We start from the raw sequence: 19,308 nt of genomic DNA, 5'->3' as shown, positions 1-19,308 counted from the left end.
CCACATTCAGAAAATGTTTCCTGTTTTGTAAGTTCTATATAAACATCAAGAGATACACAGATTCAAAGAACAGGTCCACTTCATTTGAAGCTTAAAGTGGCTTTTAATAACCAGTTTAACCCTGTTAACAGCAGCCCAGTCAAACCAGTTTGAAGTTAATATATGAGCTTTACCCGGCCTGAAGAGATGATTTATTTGTGTTTTTGATTGGTTGAAACTTTTCTCTCCCGTATGCCCTGATTGGTGGAACCTTGAACACATTTTTAGGTTTTCATCATGTTTTAGTCTGCTTCAATAGTTTCCTTCTCTCTAATATGTGAGATCTACTGGAGATGAGCTTTTTAAACAGTTTTCGAATCATAAACTTGTAAATTAAAAAAAACCTGTTTAATCGAGATGAGCTTGAGACTCCAACTGGTTTAAATATCTGTTTGAAGCAGCAGTAACATGGCTTAACAGTTTAAAGTTGATGTTTACTCTTCAAACCAGAGCAGCTGGTAAACTTCTTTCTACTGACACCTGGTATACGGGGATTAATCTGAACAGTTTGATTGACAGCAGTGTGTGGTCTCCATAGTGACCAGGTGTCGTCCAGTTCCACCTTCTGTAAGGTCTACACTCTGACCCCGACGCTCGACAAGAACCGAGAGAAGAGAGGACTCGCTCTCGATGGAAAACTCAAACATGAAGACACCAACCTGGCCTCTTCAACCATGTAAGCACACACACACACACACACACACACACACACACACACACACACACACACACACACACACACACACACACACACACACACACAGTACAGATGTGCTATACAGATGTGCAGTCACGTAATCTAAGTCACTCTGTGTTTCAGAGTGAAGGATGTCACCAACAAGGAGGTCCTGGGGATCCTGGTGTCCTACAGAGTCAAAGTGAAGCTGGTGGTCTCACGTGGAGCGTAAGACACACACACACACACACATTTTCATTCCATACACTAATGACATCACTTCCTGTTCGTTGCCTATCTGTGTCCTGTAGATGTCGCCGTTTCCTTGTCTTAATTGTGTTGCTTTTCATCAAAATGAATCCAAAATCTGGACATTTATAACAAACTGTTTAACATCGTCTGACACTTAATGAACAAAACAATGAATGTATTGATCAAATGTTCAGTAGATGAAGAAATCATTAAAATAATTGTTGGTTGAAGGTGTAACCTCAGTACAGGAAAGAGGAAAACAAGAGCTGCGTTGTAATTTTATTACATTATAAGTTCAATAAATCCTGATCGTGACTCCATGTTGGTGCGTCTTCGCCTCAGCTTCCTGCTACGTCCTCTCACTTCCTGTTGTCAGTGTCAGTTACCGTGGAAACCGTCTGCTTGTTTCAGTAGTTGCGCCTCACTGTGCTTGCTTCCACTGTAGGTTTGTGATCGTGTTGTGAACGTGTTGCCTCCTGCTTTTCATTTCACCTCTTCCCACTCTGTGTTTTTTTGGCTTTTTGTGTGGCTCCTCCCTCTCTCCTCCTCCTCCTCCCCCCTCCGCTGTGTGCCTCCCCCTCCCTCCTCTCCCCCTGCAGGCTGCTGAGAGGCGTGATGGAGAGGTAAATGTGTGTGAACTGACTGCACGTATGATGCATAAAAGCAAAAGCCAGTTTCTGTTTATGTCCCCAAAAATACTTTGAAATCGACTTAAACAAGAAATCAAACACTTTAAATTAAAGAGATGTTCTGTCCCTTTAACCTTTTAGAGTGAAACTGGATTCAAGTGGTTTTAAACTAGTGTCAAGTGGTCATAAACAAATGAAACAAGCTTAACTAGTTGTGAATTTCTTCAACCTTTTTCTACATCTGATAAATAACTGTTAAGTTTATTGTAAAACTTTAAGTGGGTTTAGAGTTATTTAACATGGAAAAACACCAAAAAGACTAAAACCGGTTTAAGCCAGTTTATCTCTGATTCCTTTTTAATTAGATTATTCTAAACCTGTTAAAACAACATCATTATATTGCTTTACCTTTGAGTTTCAACTTAGTTACGTGTTTAGAAGAAGGTGTTAAACTGTGATCACAAATTATGAACAGGTTTTTTAAAAAACTTGTTAGTCACTGGGTTGTAACATATTTTAAACAGGTTCAAATATATTGGAAAATATTTTAAACATGTTTATTTTTTAACCTTTTTGGTCTTTATTAAAATCAATTTAACTATTTATCATCCGATGTAAATCAGAGATGAGCTGGTTTAAACTGAGGAAGTGAACGCACATCCAACTAACTCATAAAGTAGGATGGCAAACTGAAAAGAAAGAAATCCTGCACACTACTCTAGTTAAGTATCATCAATTTATTAGACAAATCAGAACGTTTCTGATTTTCAACATTCAACATTCTGATTTTTATATTAAAGTGCTAATTAAAATTGAAAAAGTGACATGTTTTCTACTACAAATATATCATTTGAAAGTAAGAGTTAAGTGGGTTTAATCAGATTTTAAACCGGGATAAGGCAGATAAAAAAAATTAAAAAAAAGGTTTTAAATGATGAATGTTTGAAGAACGTTCTCCCGTTTAAAGGTGCATTTAATCACATTTAAGTGATGAGTTGCTCTTGTATTGTTACAGCAGCAGCCTCATCACGACAGCCACATCTAACTGAAAACTTTGTGTGTGTGTAGTGGACTTACATTCTGTGTTTGTGTGTGTTGTGTTTCAGAGACGTGTCGGTGGAGCTGCCCTTCATCTTAATGCATCCTAAACCTGTGGAGCCGCCCGTGTCCCGCCCACAGTCAGGTGAGTCCACACAACTCTAATAACTCTAATAATGTGAACCTGACACTCTTAATCTAAATGATATATCATATTTAATGAAAGAGTCAAGAGGACACACACACACACACACACACACACACACACACACACACACACACACACACACACACACACACACACACAACACTGCTGCATTATGTAACTCTCCATTCTTGTCCCTTCTTCTTCAAGCACTAAATCTCCATGGAGACAAAATTCAGTTTCCATGGCAACTCCAGTATGACATAGTAATGCGTGTTTGTGTGTGTTACAGCTGTGCCAGAGATGGACCCCCCCATCGACACCAATTTGATAGAATTCGACACAAAGTGAGTTTTAAGACTTGATTCAGTTTATTAAGAAGACAGATTTATTTTTTATTTGAAGCCACACTTCCGAAACCTTGTTCTCTTCAGGTTCTGTTAAAAATGTACAGGTCAGCATTTATTTTTGTTTGGTTTATGACCGCATTTCTGGAGAAATAAATTGACAAACAAGCTTGGGTTAATTTGGTGAACGTGAAAAACGATATATCTACTCGGCACGATCATCGTTAAAGCATCGTCACTGTGAGCGTATGTTAGCATGCTGAGCATTTAGCCCAAAGCTCCATGATAAATAAGCATCATTATGTCAGGATATTAAAAACAAAGTCATGCTAATCTTTAACATAATGGCTCCACGAGGCGAAGTAAACTAAAAAGATTTTTGACTTTAAGCGATAAAAGTTGCTGTTTTGAAAATGAAGGTAAACCAAAATAAAAAGAATCTTAAGTGGTCAAAAAGACGATTGAAACCAGAAAACAAGAACATATCTCCTCTCTGGAGAAAGAGACATTTATTCTTGTTTTTAACAGAACAAAACACAAGCTCTTAATCAATTTAAAACCAGTTTAAAGTAGAGCCCCACCAATTAATCGGTTAGCTGATAATATCGGCCGATACTATCCAGTGACTATCGGTATCGGCTGTTTTCATCGCAGATATGCGCCGATATCACCAGATTTATTCACCAGTCAAAAGCAGTTCATTTGAGTTCCCTTGTATGAGCAGTTCTCTGTCACCAGCAGAGCGTGCTATATGGATTACAACAGGCATGGTCAAACTGTGATGCACGTACATGCAGTTACTTTCCAGTAGCCTGACCATCTTGTCTTCATTATATATATTTTACAGTATTTGAGGGATCGACGCAATAAGTCTGCATATCTGTGTCCATCTCTTTCGAAAGATCTAAATTGATCTAAGAAAGATATCGGCTAATATATCGGTATCAGATTTTTTCTCTCCCTAATATTGCCATCGGCCCCAAAAAAATCCAAATCAGTCATGTCCTAGTTTAAACCAGTTCCCTTCTAATTTAAAGAATATGTGCGTGAAGTGTTTTTGACTAGTTTAAACCAGTTTAAATGTTATCTCTCCTAACATAAGAGATATTTCTTTCTCAGTCTCTGTGTGAGGAGGGAAACTCTACAAACAGATTTGACTCTACTGGAGGTCTGGTGCTTTGGAGAAATGTTTATTTGTATAAATGCTGGGAGAAAAAAAAAAACGGAGCAGAGAGTTTTGTCGAGAGCCGATTTGTTTTCAGGCTTTAGTATTTTCTGAAGTCAATAAATCGTCTCTTCGTCCTCTCAGCAGCATCTCCCAGGACGACGACTTCGTCTTCGAGGACTTCGCCCGCCTGCGGCTCAAAGGCGCAGTGGACGACAAAGACGAGGACTGCTAGGAGCTCGCCAGCCTCTTCATACGCTCGCTTCGAAGCTACCACACACACACACGCACACACACAAACGCCACACACACACACGCACACACACACACACTGTTCACCTTACATTCCCCGGTGGAGGGGGTGGATGAGGGCACGTTTGGACGGAGGCCTCGTGGGGGCGTCGGTGGTGTTCTTCCTCTGTTGCTTCAGTCATTCGTCATGCCGCCGCCATTTTTTTTGCCGCCATCCGTCTGTCTGTTTCTCTTCTCTTTTTTTTTTTTCTTCTTTTTTTTTTAACGCTGAAAAACTCGTAATGTGGAGCAGCTGCTGGATGGACGATGGCGTGTGGATGGAATCGTCAAGTGAAGGAAAAATCTGATCGGCTGAGAGAAATAAGAGAGGAAAAAAAAAAGAAAAAGACGTGCAAGAAGCGTAGGAAGTATTTTGAAATGTTTTTTTTGAATGTCGACCGTTTCACCATCTTGTACAAACAGAATATATATTTGAAACATAGAAAAAATAATCTTCTACGAGCTGTCAGGTCTGTGTTCAGTGGTGATCGCCCTTTTTCCTTTGATTACAAACTGTCGACGCTTTTACATCCAGGCTGCGAGGGGAGGACACACAAACCAACAACACACACACACACACACACACACACACACACTCTTAGACAGGCGACTTGATTTCACCAGCATCCAATCACCCGCTCTCATCACTCTGAACCCTGTCGTCCAGTTTCTAAACGGTCACGTCTATCGGCTGCATGCTTCTCTGTTCTGCATTCAATTCTCTCTTTTTCTGAACTTTTCCAGCGTTGATCTCGTTTTTCAAATTGATTTAAAACGCGTTCTGTCATTCTAAAGTCAATTTAAAAACATCAGTCATCACATTTCATCCAAACAAAAGAAACTACCTATAAAAATCCACCTCTTAATACTTCCTGTTTAGCAAACCGGATCCTGCTGGAAACACAAACCTCCTTCTCAATTTATTCAGTTTAATGTTTGAAACTTTTCCAACTTTTGAACCGGATAAAAAAAAAAAAAAAGAGTTCAAATAATAAGATGCTGTTTGCGACAGAAGCTGGAATAAATGTGGAGCTGCCTTTTAGGCTATGGTTGTCAACATTTTAGTTACTTTTTGATACGATGTGTTTTAAAACCATACAATCTCCCTCAGAAAGAGCTGAAGCCTTAAAGCCTGCAGAGCTTCAGTCATAGTTTAGACCAGAAGAGAGAGAGAGAGAGAGAGAGAGAGAGCGCTGAGTAAATTGCACAAATATGTTGGCAACTACCTGGCTGCTTAACGTTGCCTACTGTAGTTCATAGTTTAAAGCGAACATATATCGTCTGTAATGACCGAACGAGGGAACAAAATGCATTAAAACAGTTTTCACAGTTGTGGAATTGTGAGTGTAAACTGAACTGCTGTATTGTACGGCACTGAGACTTTCAACACAAGACGTTTTCAGTTTGAACGTTTGATATGTTGACAGAGAAGTCTACAAAATATCACCAATCGCACACTTTTGGTTGTTGCAGCAGGTTTAAAATGTATTCCATTCTGCGCTCTGCTGTTTCTCAGGCTCTCTCAGCTCTACATTTTGATTCCTTATTGGTCACATTTACTTGTTTCTTACATACGCGCCTGTTTTCACTTGTCAGCCCAACCAGCCTGAGGTGAACACTTTATTTCACACAGTTAGAATGTAAAGATGTCACCTCTTCTTCTTTAATTTAAGTGTTTAAATGACACCCCTTGTGTAGAAACATAAATATCAAATAAATGATCTTCTTTAGATTCTTTACAACATGAGCACAAACTGATCACGCTGGAATCGTTTTTAATGAACTCAAACTTTAGACCTGTGTTGGAGCGCGAGGCTGTGACCCGTCAGGTCTCCTCCTCAGACCGTCATGTTTCAGTTTACACGTCAACAACAGCTAGAATAGATTTTTTTAATTCTCTTTGGAAACTGAGTCAGTTCTTTACTTTTCACTGAGCTGGGGGTGACTCCTCCTCCTGCAGGTTTAAACCTCCAAACTGTCGACTGTTCACGGGGAACACTGGTGTGTATTTTAGTTCCTAATCAATCATCTCTCTGTTTAAAATCTCACCATCCACTAATTCATCCAAACACACTCTGAAATGATGTGCACAGAAACATGTAGGTTTTTTTTTTTTTTTTTTTTCACATTAAGTTCAGTCTCGTTTTGTTCTGTAAACTTCATCGTGCCTTCTACATCTCTGTTGCCAATAAGAAAGTCCTTCAATCATCACTCTTTTGTGTTTTTGTGACTGGAGAACAAAACTTAGATTTAGTTTGTTACTTGAAACAGGAAATACTTTTAAGTTATATAAAGGCTAAACTGGAACTTTAAAAAGACAGTTCACTGTTTTTATTCCCATCTCAGTACATTCTTAATGTAATTATAAGGTGGAGCGCAGATCTTTTTGACAATTGCAGGAAAGGAAAAAAATCCCTCAAAATGAAGGCGGTAAAGAATTAATGAAATGTAAAAGTATGAAAGCTTAGTTTAAGATTCAGCAGTTTGGATGTGGGAGAAGCAGAGAGGGTATTTTCATTTCAATCTCAGAATATTTCTGTTCAGATTTTTAAACACTTGAAATGCAAAAGAGCGACTCATTCCATGAAAGTGTTTTTCTAAAATCTTATTTCAATAAACAATGACTTTCATCAAAGAGCATTATGAATAAAAAAAAAGATGTCTCCAGATTGAGTATACTTCAGGAGCATTCATCATTTGCTTATTTGTTTTTAGTTTTTCGCCTTTTAGTGACAATTATTTTTCTTCATTTACAGTTTACATTTCTATTCTGCCAAGTTTTACAAACGAGTTACTAGTTTAACAAAACTCAAACCTAAAACAATTGCTTTTTCATGAATTGTCATTTTATTTGCACATTTCCGAGGAGTATTAAGAGGATAAGACTTTTTCCTCTCTTGTGCTCAACGTTGCACGGTCCATGCTGTTCTAGAAGTGAAATGATTTCCCTCATCAAATTCCTCAAAACCATTCCTGAAATCTTCAACCTTTCACTCATAAAATAAAATTTGAATTTGTTTCTTGAGAAAGTAATCGGATTCATATTTCCTACAACAGTAACCCCCCCCCCCCCCCCCCCTTTTTAAAGATATATGACTATTGTCAGTCTGTCTTTCAATCTGCCTTTTCTTTTCATGACAATGCTTTGGTTAAGTATTATATAAACTTAAACATTTATAAGTTTATTCTTGTATGACAAGAACTTTTTTTTGTTTTAGAATTATTGGGCTTTTCTTGTAAAATGATGACTTTGTTCTCAAAGTTTCATCTCATTAATTTATTTCCGCCTTCTGACAAACTAAAACACATATTCTACAATCGACCAAATTGAAGATGAACAAAGTGCCAATAAGAAAGAAAGAAAGAGGAGAGTTGATTCAAACAAAGTGAACAGCACCAGTGTTTCCCATCAGATCCACTACATCATCACCACCACCATCTCCTCCTCGTCCTCTTCATCGTTTCATTTTCTTCATCCGACCTCAGACATGTGAAGGACTTCATCAGCTCGCCTTTTCATTGTCCTCTACTCGCTCTTTTTCTCCGTTTTCATGCATAAAAACTCATAAACGGTTTAGAGGAGCTCCGGGCGTAGTAGTCATATCTTTCTCTTTGAAAACTTTTGTGTTGGTTTTCCCCCCTAAGAAACAAAAAAAAATGCACGGATCAACATTTCAAACGACATGTGAGCACTGCACTTTCATTGGACGAAACAAACCCACAGAACTGCAGACGTTATTGTTATTTTTGCTCATTTCAGGAGACAAAGAAGAAGAATGTTTTTTTTTTTTAATGCTTGGCCATTTTATGACATTTTTTTTTTTGTTGTGTTTTTGTCAAGTTTTTTAAACTTCACATAAACCTTCAAACTTTTTTTTTTTCTTTTTTTATCTAAAAACTGCCAAACTCCCCTCCCTTCGTCCTTTGCTCCGTCACCCAGAAGGGAAGAAGAAGAAACAAACTCAGAGCATGTTTGAAACTCTTTGATTTCTTTTGATTTTGTTTCCAAGCAGTGCTGTGAATCGTACGAGCTGTGATTCTGTCCTTATTTTGTCGTGCATATGTGGGGTAATTTGCTAAGTGTGAAATTGTTTTGACAAGTGCCACGCCCCGGCCTGTGCGATGCTTACCTTAATGTCTATAAAAAAAGTGATTTCTGCTGGTGGCACCGACACCAGAAAAGATAGAGTTCTGATTATTATGCTTCTGATTATTATTATTATTATTATTATTATTATTATGGTGACTATTATTACTTCTACTGTATCATCATTGCGACCATGATTATTCTCATAATCATCTAAGAGTCTGTTGTTTTGCCATGTATTTTTTATTTTGAGATTTTTATTTTAGTTTTCTTTTTATTATTAAAGGCAAAATGAACTAACAGACCCTGCTCCTGTGTGCTGATTGTGCAGCTCTTCTGAATCATTCATGTCAAATAAAATGACAAGTTTAGAAAGGAAAAGTTAAGATGAACTTGGATACAACTTTGTAACAGCTTGTTATCCAATGACAGCATTGACATGAAGTAGGTCCAAATGCTGAGATACGAGTGTTCAGTGAATAAATCAATGCTGATTAAAGGATTGTAAAATGGAACCCAGGTTGCTGGAAGAAGACATTTTAATCAAATGTATAGTTGAAGGATCCTGGAACGTAAGATCTGGTCTCATTTACTTTCTGTTTAGTCAAAGTCAAAGTCAACTTTATTGTCAATTTCAAAATATGCCAGACATACAGTGGAATTGAAATTTTGTTTGTCTCCGTCCTGTGGTGCAATACAACCAAAATAAGGTAAAACAAGATAAATAAAATGAGGTAAAAATAAGATAAATAATATTTACAGTAATAAATTCTAAATTGTGCAAAAGGTAGTAAGTAAAATAAAATAAAATTTAAAGAAAAAGTAAACTCGTGCAGTATGTGCAATGTGCAGTAAACTGAGTGTACAGAGTTTTTAAGTCCAGAGTTCTTGGTGGCAAACGGGAGGAGGTTTCAACGTCCAGTGTTCGTGGGGGCAGAGGGGAGGGAAGGAAGAGAGGGGAGAGAGTTAAGCTTCCTGACAGCTTGGTGGAAGAAGCTGTTTCCCAGTCTGGTGGAGCCGGCCCGCAGGCTGCGGTACCGTCTCCCCGATGGCAGGAGGCTGAAGAGGCTGTGTGAGGGGTGGGTGGGGTCACGCACAATGCTGGTTGCTTTGCGGGTGATGCGGGTACCGTAGAGGTCCAGAAGAGAGGGGAGTGGGACACCGATAATCCGTTCAGCAGCCTTCACTGTGTGCTGCAGGGTCTTGCGGTTGGCAGCAGTGCAGCTCCCAAGCCACACAGTGATGCAGCTGGTCAGGATGCTCTCGATGGTGCCTCTGGAGAAGGAGCACATGATGGATGGGGGGGGCTCGTGCTCTCTTCAGCTTGCGGAGGAAGTAGAGGCGCTGCTGGGACTTCTTGGCCAGTGATGTGGTGTTGGTTGTCCAGGAGAGATCCTCACTGATGTGAACCCCCAGGAGCTTGGTGCTGCTCACTCTCCACAGCAGCACCGTCGATGGTCAGTGGGGGTTTAGGAGTGGGGACTCTCCGGAAGTCGCCTTGGTCTTGTCGACGTTCAGGAAGAGGTTGTTGTCTCTGCACCACGTGGCCAGTTGGCTGACCTCCATCCTGTAGTGCGTCTCATCGTTGTTGGGGATGAGACCAACCACTGTTGTGTCGTCCGCGAACTTCACAATGTGGTTGCAGAGAGATTTGATGACTTTGAGTTTGTTGGTTGTTTTAAGATCATATTCAACATTTCAGTCATATTCCCCATTCAGATATTTTTCAAAGCTAATATCACCCAAATCAGTATATGAACTATAAAACATCATTGAGACTGAGATTTGGAAATGCCTTCCTAGATTTTTTTTTTTTTTTCAAAACTTGGTTTTCCATGTTTTCATTTGGACATGTCAAACACACGGATGTATTAACAACACCAGGGCTCAATTTATTTAATATTTTAATTTAATTTTTTTTAAAAATGGTTTAATCTGAAAAAGTATGATCCAGATAAGAAGGTTTTTCTCCAGCCAGTGTCAGGTAATCCAGTCCGATTAGATTTAAAAAAAAAAAAATGTTCAGAAAAAAGGCCGACAGGAGGGATGAACCATCACAAGTTGCAGGCAAACTCCTACACACGGTCTAAATTGCACAAAAACATTGGCAACAATTCAGCTATGAATAGATGGAACTGTGCTGCTACCTTTGTTTCAGCTCCAAATTGTTGCCAATGTTTTTGTGGGATTTAGAGTTTTTATTTTTGCTATTTTTAATAACTAAAAAAACAAGAAAAGACCCAATATTAGGTGTCCATGACTCCTGCTTTAACTGTGGAATTTAAACAGGTATCAATACCATTTTACTAGTATCATACGATCAAATATAATAGTACTAAAATAATCGGTTGTTGGTTTTTCACTTTTTACTATTTGCAACTTGTGTAACTGTTGTACTGTATAAAATCTAACAGAGGTCAGGATGTTATCAGCACTGCTGATCTTTAGTCACTCCCTCTCATGTGATGGTTTCTTAAATAAAATGTGTAATCTAAGAGCAGCTCTTACAGGAACAGAAAAGACTCAGGTTTTATTTTGATGTCGTTTATTTGAAATCAGTGAAACATCAGAGCAATGTGGGTCGGTCTGAGACTTGCAGCAGACTGGTTGTACTGGTCTGCTCCCAGTGGGAAAAGGATAACACTTTTCTTTCTTTCGGTTCTTCTCTCTTGTAAAATGTTCTAGAAGACTAAACAAACATGACCAGGATCAGTTTGTGCTGAAAACAGAAGCAGGGATCGATCTGTTTTTTGGATTATCAAAAATGAAAGCTGTGTGGAGTCATGTCGTCATAAAGCATCGTAGTCGTCGTCGTCTTCGTGCTTCCTCTTCAGCGACTCTCCTCCAGAGTTCTGTGACACCATGTTGGTGGTGATGAGGATGTTCTTGGAGCCGATCAGAGACGGGTTGATGAGGACGTTGGAGACGGCTGGCGTTGACGGCGTCGCTGTCGGGACAAGGAGTTTTGTTGTTAAACCCAGAGGAATGTCTTACAGGTGAGAGGGTTCAAAGTGTTTTAAAACAACACAATCTGTTAATTTAATGATCAATAATCAGGGGTGCAAACTCATCAGGGATGAAAAAGGTGACATGGATCCAAATCCCCTAAGGGGGTCCGGGGTCTTGCTCCCCCTGGGAAGATTTTTTTTTTTTTTTTTAAATATCAGCTTTAAAATGTGAATTTACAGAAGATTTTAGCATTCAGACTAAAGAAGCAGTGCAAACAATAAGAAAAACACAATTGCTTGTCTATATCTATGTTCTGTTTTAACTTTTTGATAAAGCTTCAGTGAAACATGAAGAAACCCATTCTCCAAACCTTGAGTCCCTTTTTATAAATGGGATGAATTTGCAGAACAGGACTTACCATGTTCTACTAAGGGCTGATGTGAAGGGCAGTCACTATGCAAGTAGCTCTCAGAGCAGAGACTGAGAGAACATAATGCAGTCATCAAGTATGACAATATTTTCTCTTCTATCATAAAATATGTAACATTATCAATATATTAACCTGATGTTTTGTTCCTGCTGGTTTTCATTTAAGTTTATATTTCCTCTCTTATTACATGTGTTGACCAGCTGTCACTTTAATGTTGCCTGAGATAATAATGAACCAGAAAGCTGGATGAAGTTACCTTCAAGCTAGCACACATTTCTCTCAACATCTTTTCCTATGGCTAGCAAACAGTGCGAGCAATCAGACCGCTCTGACCGCAAATCAGTATGAAACGACTCGACGTTTGCAGGGACCGTGCTCGCCGGCCGCAAGAAGCATGACAGTTCGCGTCATAGACTTAAGTTTTGGGCTTTTTTGGGCCTTTATTGTAGAGATAGGACGATGGCTACTGTTGGAAATCAGGGAGAGAGAGAGAGAGAGAGAGAGAGTGGGGAATGACATGCGGGAAAGGTTGATTTTTCGAAATACTTGAAATGTCTGAGAGTGAAAGTCTTGCGCTGTGAGGGACATGTGTGAAAGAGCCACTCAGGAGAAGCCTGTTGGAAATGTTCAAGACATTTGAAGGAGTGCACGTGAAAACTGCTTCAAGCCCTCTGAAGTTATAAACACACCAGAGGTCAAACATATCATGTTTCATTTGTCCTGCTCCTGTCTGTGTTTGCACGCCAGCATTAAACTGGTATTAAAAATAAAGAAAAGAAAAGAACTTACTGATTTTTGCGGTGGCCGTCTGGGAGGGTGGTGGGATCTGAACCGTGAACCTCTGACCCGTCAGAGACACCGGAGTTCCGACTTTAGAGGTGACGGACTGAACAGATGGAGTCCCTGTGAGGAAGACAAACCGGTCAGACATCACATAGACTGGTTTAACTGGGATGAAAGCACAGAGCCAGATTTTAGAGCCCCTTCAACCTTTGAAATGAGAAAAAGGTAGTTGTAAATTATTCAAATAAAAATTAATCTAGTATGAGTACGGCATCAAAGTTTAATGTGGTCTGCTTCTAGTGCCTACATTTCCCAGAATTCCTGTATTAAACTACAAATTTGAGCCTGGAGTTGCTTTTAAAGTTGGAACAGAAAGACACATCGGCGCTGTAGCTGCCCTGCATTCTGTACCAGGCTGGAAATGTAAAAACAGAAATGCTTGTGGGTCTGTATTTGACTTTCAGGTCAACTGGAGCCAGCCTCAAGAAGACACTCGAGCAACTCAAGTTTTTTTTTTGCACTTCTGCAATGGCTTCCTTTTTCAGCACCTGAGGTTGCTGCTTGCAGTAAACAGAAGTTCTTGTTCTGAGATTTCACATAGACTGAAAGTGTTTGTGTGTCTGTAGCGCCCGCCACAGCCTCACCGAGGGTTGGCGTACTTGGCCTGCTGGAGACGGCGCCGACGCTGAGACGAGGCACAGTTATCCTTCCAGCAGAGGACATCACCTGCAGGGACGAACACATTCACACCATAGATTTGTGTTAGACTAAAATGAACAGCGGAAACCAGCAGAATATAAGTGATGGAAGTTTAACTTGGGAGTACATTTTACCTTCTTCTGCACAGTTTTGAGTCTGTAGTTCGGGGCAGTCAGACAGTAGCGGTCTGGAGGAAGTCGAGGTCCAGTGTACGGTTTGATCAGTGGGAGAGGAGTCTGATTTTTCTGCCTCGCGACCTCCAACAGAAACTGAACAAACAGAAGAGCAGGAGAGTAAACAACAGGATACACAGAAATAGAAACAAAACAAGGGATGTGTTTTGTAAGTTGACTAGATTGTTAAACGTCATCATCCCCGCTGGTCGGCACCAGAATTACTAGTTAAAATAAAATTACTGGGGAAACAAATTACTCAGATTTTGATCTCAGATTTTGTTCTACTATTATGCTCAAAATGCAATGCAACCACCCACCACTAGCTGGGGCTGTAGCTGCTGTTAATGGGCCTGCCCTCCCTGCTATACAACCTGAATGTAAACAAGCAGAGCGAACGGGTGGCGTCTCGTGGGAGCACCGCTGTTTGGAAGCGTTTTGTAGTTGCTGTCCATGTAGACTGTGTCAGGTCAAACTGGCATACTGACCAGAGCAATGTGGAACCATATTCAGCACCAACATGTGGACATTAAGCTGCAGGGAGAACCGAAGTCTGGTGGTGCTAGCGCTGCTAACATAAATAAATTACATCATTTTGCCGCAGACATTTTTTAATAAATTGTGCTTGATTCTGAAAAAGGGGGATGGGTACTTGTTGTGGACATCATTACTCAAATAACATTTTAAGGTAACTGTTGCTGCCATGACGATGCACTGCTCACACTTTGATTGTCATGGTGTTATTGAGAAAGGAATGACATAAATAAAAGTCCCAATCAAAATAATCTTGTGGGGTCAAATATTATGACAAGATGTAGCCCCCGAATTCACAAACAAATTTGCTGCATAAATAAGGAGGGTTTGTGCAATAATACCGCCACCCTGGATCACGGCAGGGGGGAATTCCTGAACCCCGCCAGCCCTGGGCGATGGGACAAAATACTCAAAATGCAAATAACCAACTCAACAGTCTGTTACACATGCACCATGTCAGCCGTGAACAGGACAAGTGATGTCTGAAAGTACTTTTAGAAAAGATAATAGTAACGTCCATATCGGAATACTAGTTGGATGTTTAAGCACACGAGCTTAAAGCACGAGGAGAACTCAGCGTGACTGGAGATACGGTACGCTCCCATGAACGGAGAAGACTTCCGCGAGCTGATTGGTCGTTTGTCGAGCCGGAGTACAAGCCACCGTCGGCAGCTACGAGAGCGGAAAAAGATCAGCAGGATTGTGCGGCACAGCAAAGTGTCTGTTTACTTTAGACTCATGGACAGCTCTCTCCACGGACTCATATGTTACCATCACTGCTCTTTCATTCAGAACTGGGATTTAAATGCCACAGACACACAGTGCTGCAACAAGCTGCAGGAAACACAGCGGACCACCAGGATGTCTGTATCCGCCGCTATTTAAATTCTAAATATCAAACACGTCGGAAACAAATCGGGGCGTCCCCAACGATCACCGAGCAGATCGGGGACGTTAAGATTTGATCTTTGTACCTCTCGCACCACAAAGATAATCTGGGCAGATAATCGCTTCCGAGCAGCCTGCGATTATCGCGAAGGAAGAATCGGACCTCAAATTGGCCGGATGATTATCCTGCAGTGTGAGCCGGGCTTTAAACAAAACAACACAAAAGACAAAAAAATCCATCATTATTATTAGAACAGCTCAGACGAGATTCTTACATCTCGTGGAGGAGGCGATGTGAACGATTGGTCCATCCGGCACTGAATGGCTAGTTTGATGTCGTCTGCATCCACATTGGACTTCTTGGCATGTGTGGCGTAGATTTTGGCGTCCTCGATGATGGTCGTCACGTATCCTGAGAACAGAAACAGCCGCTGAATGACTTGATGTGTAGGATGCTTTGATGTAAGATTTATTACCATGTTTCTGTAACACACAGTGATGTGCAGTATTGTCTTAACATTCCTATTCAGACTCCATTTAGGTATTTATGATATTTAAGCCCCTTCTTTACTTCAATATGAATGTCATGGAGGCGTAACGGGGGGTACAAGTGATCCCGCCTTCGTACCGCCATAGTATGTGGTAATTACAGGGCAGAGCCAGGATCGGCAGAGCCAGGATCGGCAGAGCCAGCGGGGAGATTGGTGTTTCAGTTTGTTGTTGAATTAATGTACAGACTCCACCCATCTATAACCCCCAACTAATCACACACACACCTCTCCAGACAAAGGAGACAAAAGCTAATAAACACCAGGTAATGTGGCAGGCTGAAGTTATAGATATCATTTACAATGCATTAGATTAAGCCATCACCCATTTGTGTGTATGAGTCTGGTTTGTCCCCAGGGGCTGCACACACAAAGCAGTGAGTCTCATCTATCAATGTTGTTGATAGTTGTGTGTGTGTGTGTGTGTGTGTGTGTGTGTGTGTGTGTGTGTGTGTGTGTGTGTGTGTGTGTGTGTGGAGCTCCCACTGTGCTTTCGTCTACGTGAGCAATAGAGAGGAAAATAGAAATCGGGCGTTGGGGTAAAAACCGGCCGGTGGCAAGTAGATTTAAAAAAAATGACTGACCAATCTTTATTGTTTTTCCATCCAAAATGAGAAACTGTGTTTTATCAAAATATATTAGCTCGCCTTTTTTTGGTAGTAGAGCCCAGGCCCATTACATTACAAACTTCAAACTAAATCCACCTCTCAATAGGAACTTACTTTAAATCTACAAGAACATGTTTTTTCCTCTCTATTTAACTTTGACAATGTTGAACACGTAACAGAAGCCGCGTGTGTGTGACTGCTCCCGCAGAGCGTGTTTGAAATGAAAAGTGGAGTTTGCGTTTACCTTGCACTGTATTGTCAAAGTCTATAATGCACTGCTGTTTCACAGAGTCTGTGGAGAAGTTGACAGAATACAGCAGGCTGTGGGATGACGTCACTAACATTAAGTTACTGATAGAAGCAGACAACGAGAGAGTGAAGAGAGAGAAGTTGAACCGACGGTTTGACCGAATCACGTCGTGCGTTCTTGACTCGGTCTGTACTGATCAGCCATCAACGATGTTCTTCAGCACTGGAAGTCAACAGGTGCACATGGTGGAGGGCGTTCCAAATGTGTGTGTGTGTGTGTGTGTATGACGGCGTGTCTCAGCGAGCCCTCAGTGTGCAGACAGCAGAGGAGCAGGGAAAAGTAGCTGCAGACACATCAAACATGTTTAATACTCAGCATCGTTTGACTGTTGGATTTAAAGGTGAAATGTACTCACCAAACTAAAAATCTACCCCCAACTGGAGCTTGGTTGATTTTAATTTTGGAGTCTGCTTACAGCCAATATCATTATTATAAAAATAATAAAGGGAATTTAAGAGCTACAACTATTATCAACATTACTGACGCAGTAGCTACAAATCTATCTTACTCATTTTGGTTTTTGTTGCTCTGTTTTGCTTTCTGTCTGTTTTAAGGGTGTTTTACTTTACCACTGTAACTTCGCTAAATGTTGCTCACTTCTCGTGATAGATTAACGTGCGTTGATGTCTTCTTCTGTCGGACAAATGCACACGACAACGTAAACCCTGTAGGCTTCTGAAGGCTCACATGTGAAAAACACAAAACTTCACTTTTTTTTTATTGTTTTGTTTTTTTAAACTAAAAAGGCGGGGTTGCTGTCTTACTGTAGGTGAACTCCAACATCTGGTTGATGACTCTGGGCTCGTACTCTGTGATCCCCATGTCCTTCAGGATCTGGATCATCACCTGAAACACACAGGTAAACACCTCTCAGACAATGAGGACAGCAGCAGGGAAGAACAGCTCACTCACAGAGCATCTAAAGAGCTGATTCACTGATCCTGAAGTTTGAAGACAACACCTCTGACTTCAGCCTTTAAGGGCAGAAATTAGTGGTTGAATAATTTAAAATCACATCATTTTAAAGTGTATTGTTAAAACTGGATCTAAAATTGCACATTTTGAAATTTGAATGTATTAGTTTGAAGCTGAATTCACATTAAAAAAAAAACCCACACAAGTCAAAGTGTCAGATCTGTCACTGTGCAATAACCCTGTAACACCAAAACAACTGTGAATGTTGTGCATTCCTTGTACATGTACACAAAACATTACTAATCCACTCGTGTGAATGAATCAGATGCTTCTTGGATTAAGATTATATTAATTTAACACTCACTGTTATCTCAACTCTCTGCAGCACATTGACGCTGTTTCATGTAAAATATCCCAATAACGCAAATGTACACATGTATATATACAATCCTCAACATAAACAAAGAAAATATTACACAACTAGGAGGATTACAGGCAGCAGTGACTCGTGTTTACACCCAGCAGCTGCTCATCAGTAACAGGCTAACTGGTGGTCATTGTTGTAAACGGTAATCTAAGCGCTAATGTTAGCTGGCATGCTAACTAGCGTTTGCAGCGTAAATGATAAGTGCACAAATGTATCTTGATTCTGGTACTAAATTAAATCACACGTCGAGTTCATCTGAACGGAAGCTCAGTGCCAGGTGAACTCGGAAAACTTTAAAAGGCTTTTTAACGTTACCTGAGCATCTTTAGGGATGGTTTTCGGAGCAGACATGATTTCCCCCGCAGCGCCTTCACTTCTTCTTCTACGGTCAAATTAAAAAAAAACAAGAGATAACTGTGCAGCGCCCACTAGTGGTCAGAGTGTGAATTACAGCGGGTTTATCAAGAGACCCGCTATACAATTTATGTAAATTTCTTACGTAAAATAGGAAATATCAATCTTATTTTCACGAGTTCTAGCTTTTATTAATCATTTTAATTAAAATTCACAAATAAACACCATTCACAGAAATATAAGCTACACAGGAACAACAGAGAACCCATAGACAGATATATAGGCCTATATATATATATATATATTAAATAAACAGTATATATTTATATATTTTATATGTATATATATATATATATATATATATATATATATATATATACTGTATATATTTACATATAGATATATCTATACAAACATATGGTTAAATGATCAGAGTTCTGTTTTGCAGTATTCAGATTTACATTTTCAAAAGAACTGTACCGGAATACAATAATGGGATTCTTGTTCTTAACTTAACTTGAGATATTTAAAAATAATAATGTAATACCTCTTCTGTACTCAGCCAGTCGTTTGGGGGGGGGGGGGGGGTATTACTTTTGTTTTCATTTGATATGCCAATATTTCATAAATCAATTTGTCTTGAGATCTTGATTGATGCAGAGATGCCGTCACAAAAGGATGAGTAACAAATAATACCAAAACAGAGCAGAGGTTAAACAACAGAGAGCCTGCAGGGGGCGCTGCAGATTAATCTTATTCTGCATTACTTAAGGATTCAAGGTGTACTCTCTCTAAAGTCTACTGCAGTCCTGTATCAGCAGCAGGTTTCTTAGGAAGACGTTTATGTTTTGGTTCCTAAATGGTAAATGGACTTAAGCTTGAATAGCACTTTTCTAGTCTTCTGATTACTCAAAGTACTTTTACACCGCAGGTCACACCTCCACATTCACTCACTGATGGCAGAGGTTTCTGTAAAGTGTCCATCAGTATTAACTCATGCCATTCATACACATTCACGCCG

General features: G+C 40.0%; 2 protein-coding genes across 7 annotated transcripts in view; one reads left to right on the top strand and one right to left on the bottom strand.

The window, feature by feature from the left end:
- The window catches only part of LOC109995255 (arrestin red cell), a 29,613-nt gene extending 20,642 nt beyond the window's left edge, over positions 1 to 8,971 (top strand). The window contains exons 12-17 of one of the 5 annotated variants that reach the window (XM_020648917.3): positions 578 to 715; positions 860 to 943; positions 1,567 to 1,590; positions 2,703 to 2,779; positions 3,072 to 3,126; positions 4,439 to 8,971. In XM_020648917.3, the coding sequence (XP_020504573.1) occupies positions 578 to 715; positions 860 to 943; positions 1,567 to 1,590; positions 2,703 to 2,779; positions 3,072 to 3,126; positions 4,439 to 4,526 (466 nt within the window). In that variant the 3' untranslated portion in view covers positions 4,527 to 8,971. The other 4 variants (XM_020648916.3, XM_020648919.3, XM_020648918.3 and 1 more) reach the window with 4 other exon arrangements.
- Positions 8,972 to 11,197: 2,226 nt separating this feature from the next.
- taf9 (TAF9 RNA polymerase II, TATA box binding protein (TBP)-associated factor) lies at positions 11,198 to 18,350 on the bottom strand. Of its 2 annotated transcripts, none has more exons than XM_020648913.3 (7): positions 18,249 to 18,350; positions 17,356 to 17,437; positions 15,401 to 15,537; positions 13,665 to 13,799; positions 13,476 to 13,557; positions 12,838 to 12,951; positions 11,198 to 11,616 (listed from the first exon to the last, which is right to left on the bottom strand). In XM_020648913.3, the coding sequence occupies exons 1-7, from the start codon at positions 18,282 to 18,284 to the stop codon at positions 11,459 to 11,461; spliced, it is 744 nt and encodes a 247-aa protein (XP_020504569.1). In that variant the 5' UTR covers positions 18,285 to 18,350; the 3' UTR covers positions 11,198 to 11,458. The 2 variants fall into 2 exon arrangements, with proteins under 2 accessions (XP_020504569.1, XP_020504570.1); XM_020648914.3 differs by having other exon boundaries at positions 13,491 to 13,557.
- Positions 18,351 to 19,308: the final 958 nt, after the last annotated feature.

This window comes from Labrus bergylta, chromosome 14, assembly GCF_963930695.1.
Source record: "Labrus bergylta chromosome 14, fLabBer1.1, whole genome shotgun sequence".
Classification (NCBI taxonomy): Eukaryota; Metazoa; Chordata; class Actinopteri; order Labriformes; family Labridae; genus Labrus; species Labrus bergylta.
This window is presented reverse-complemented; position numbering and strand designations above follow the sequence as displayed.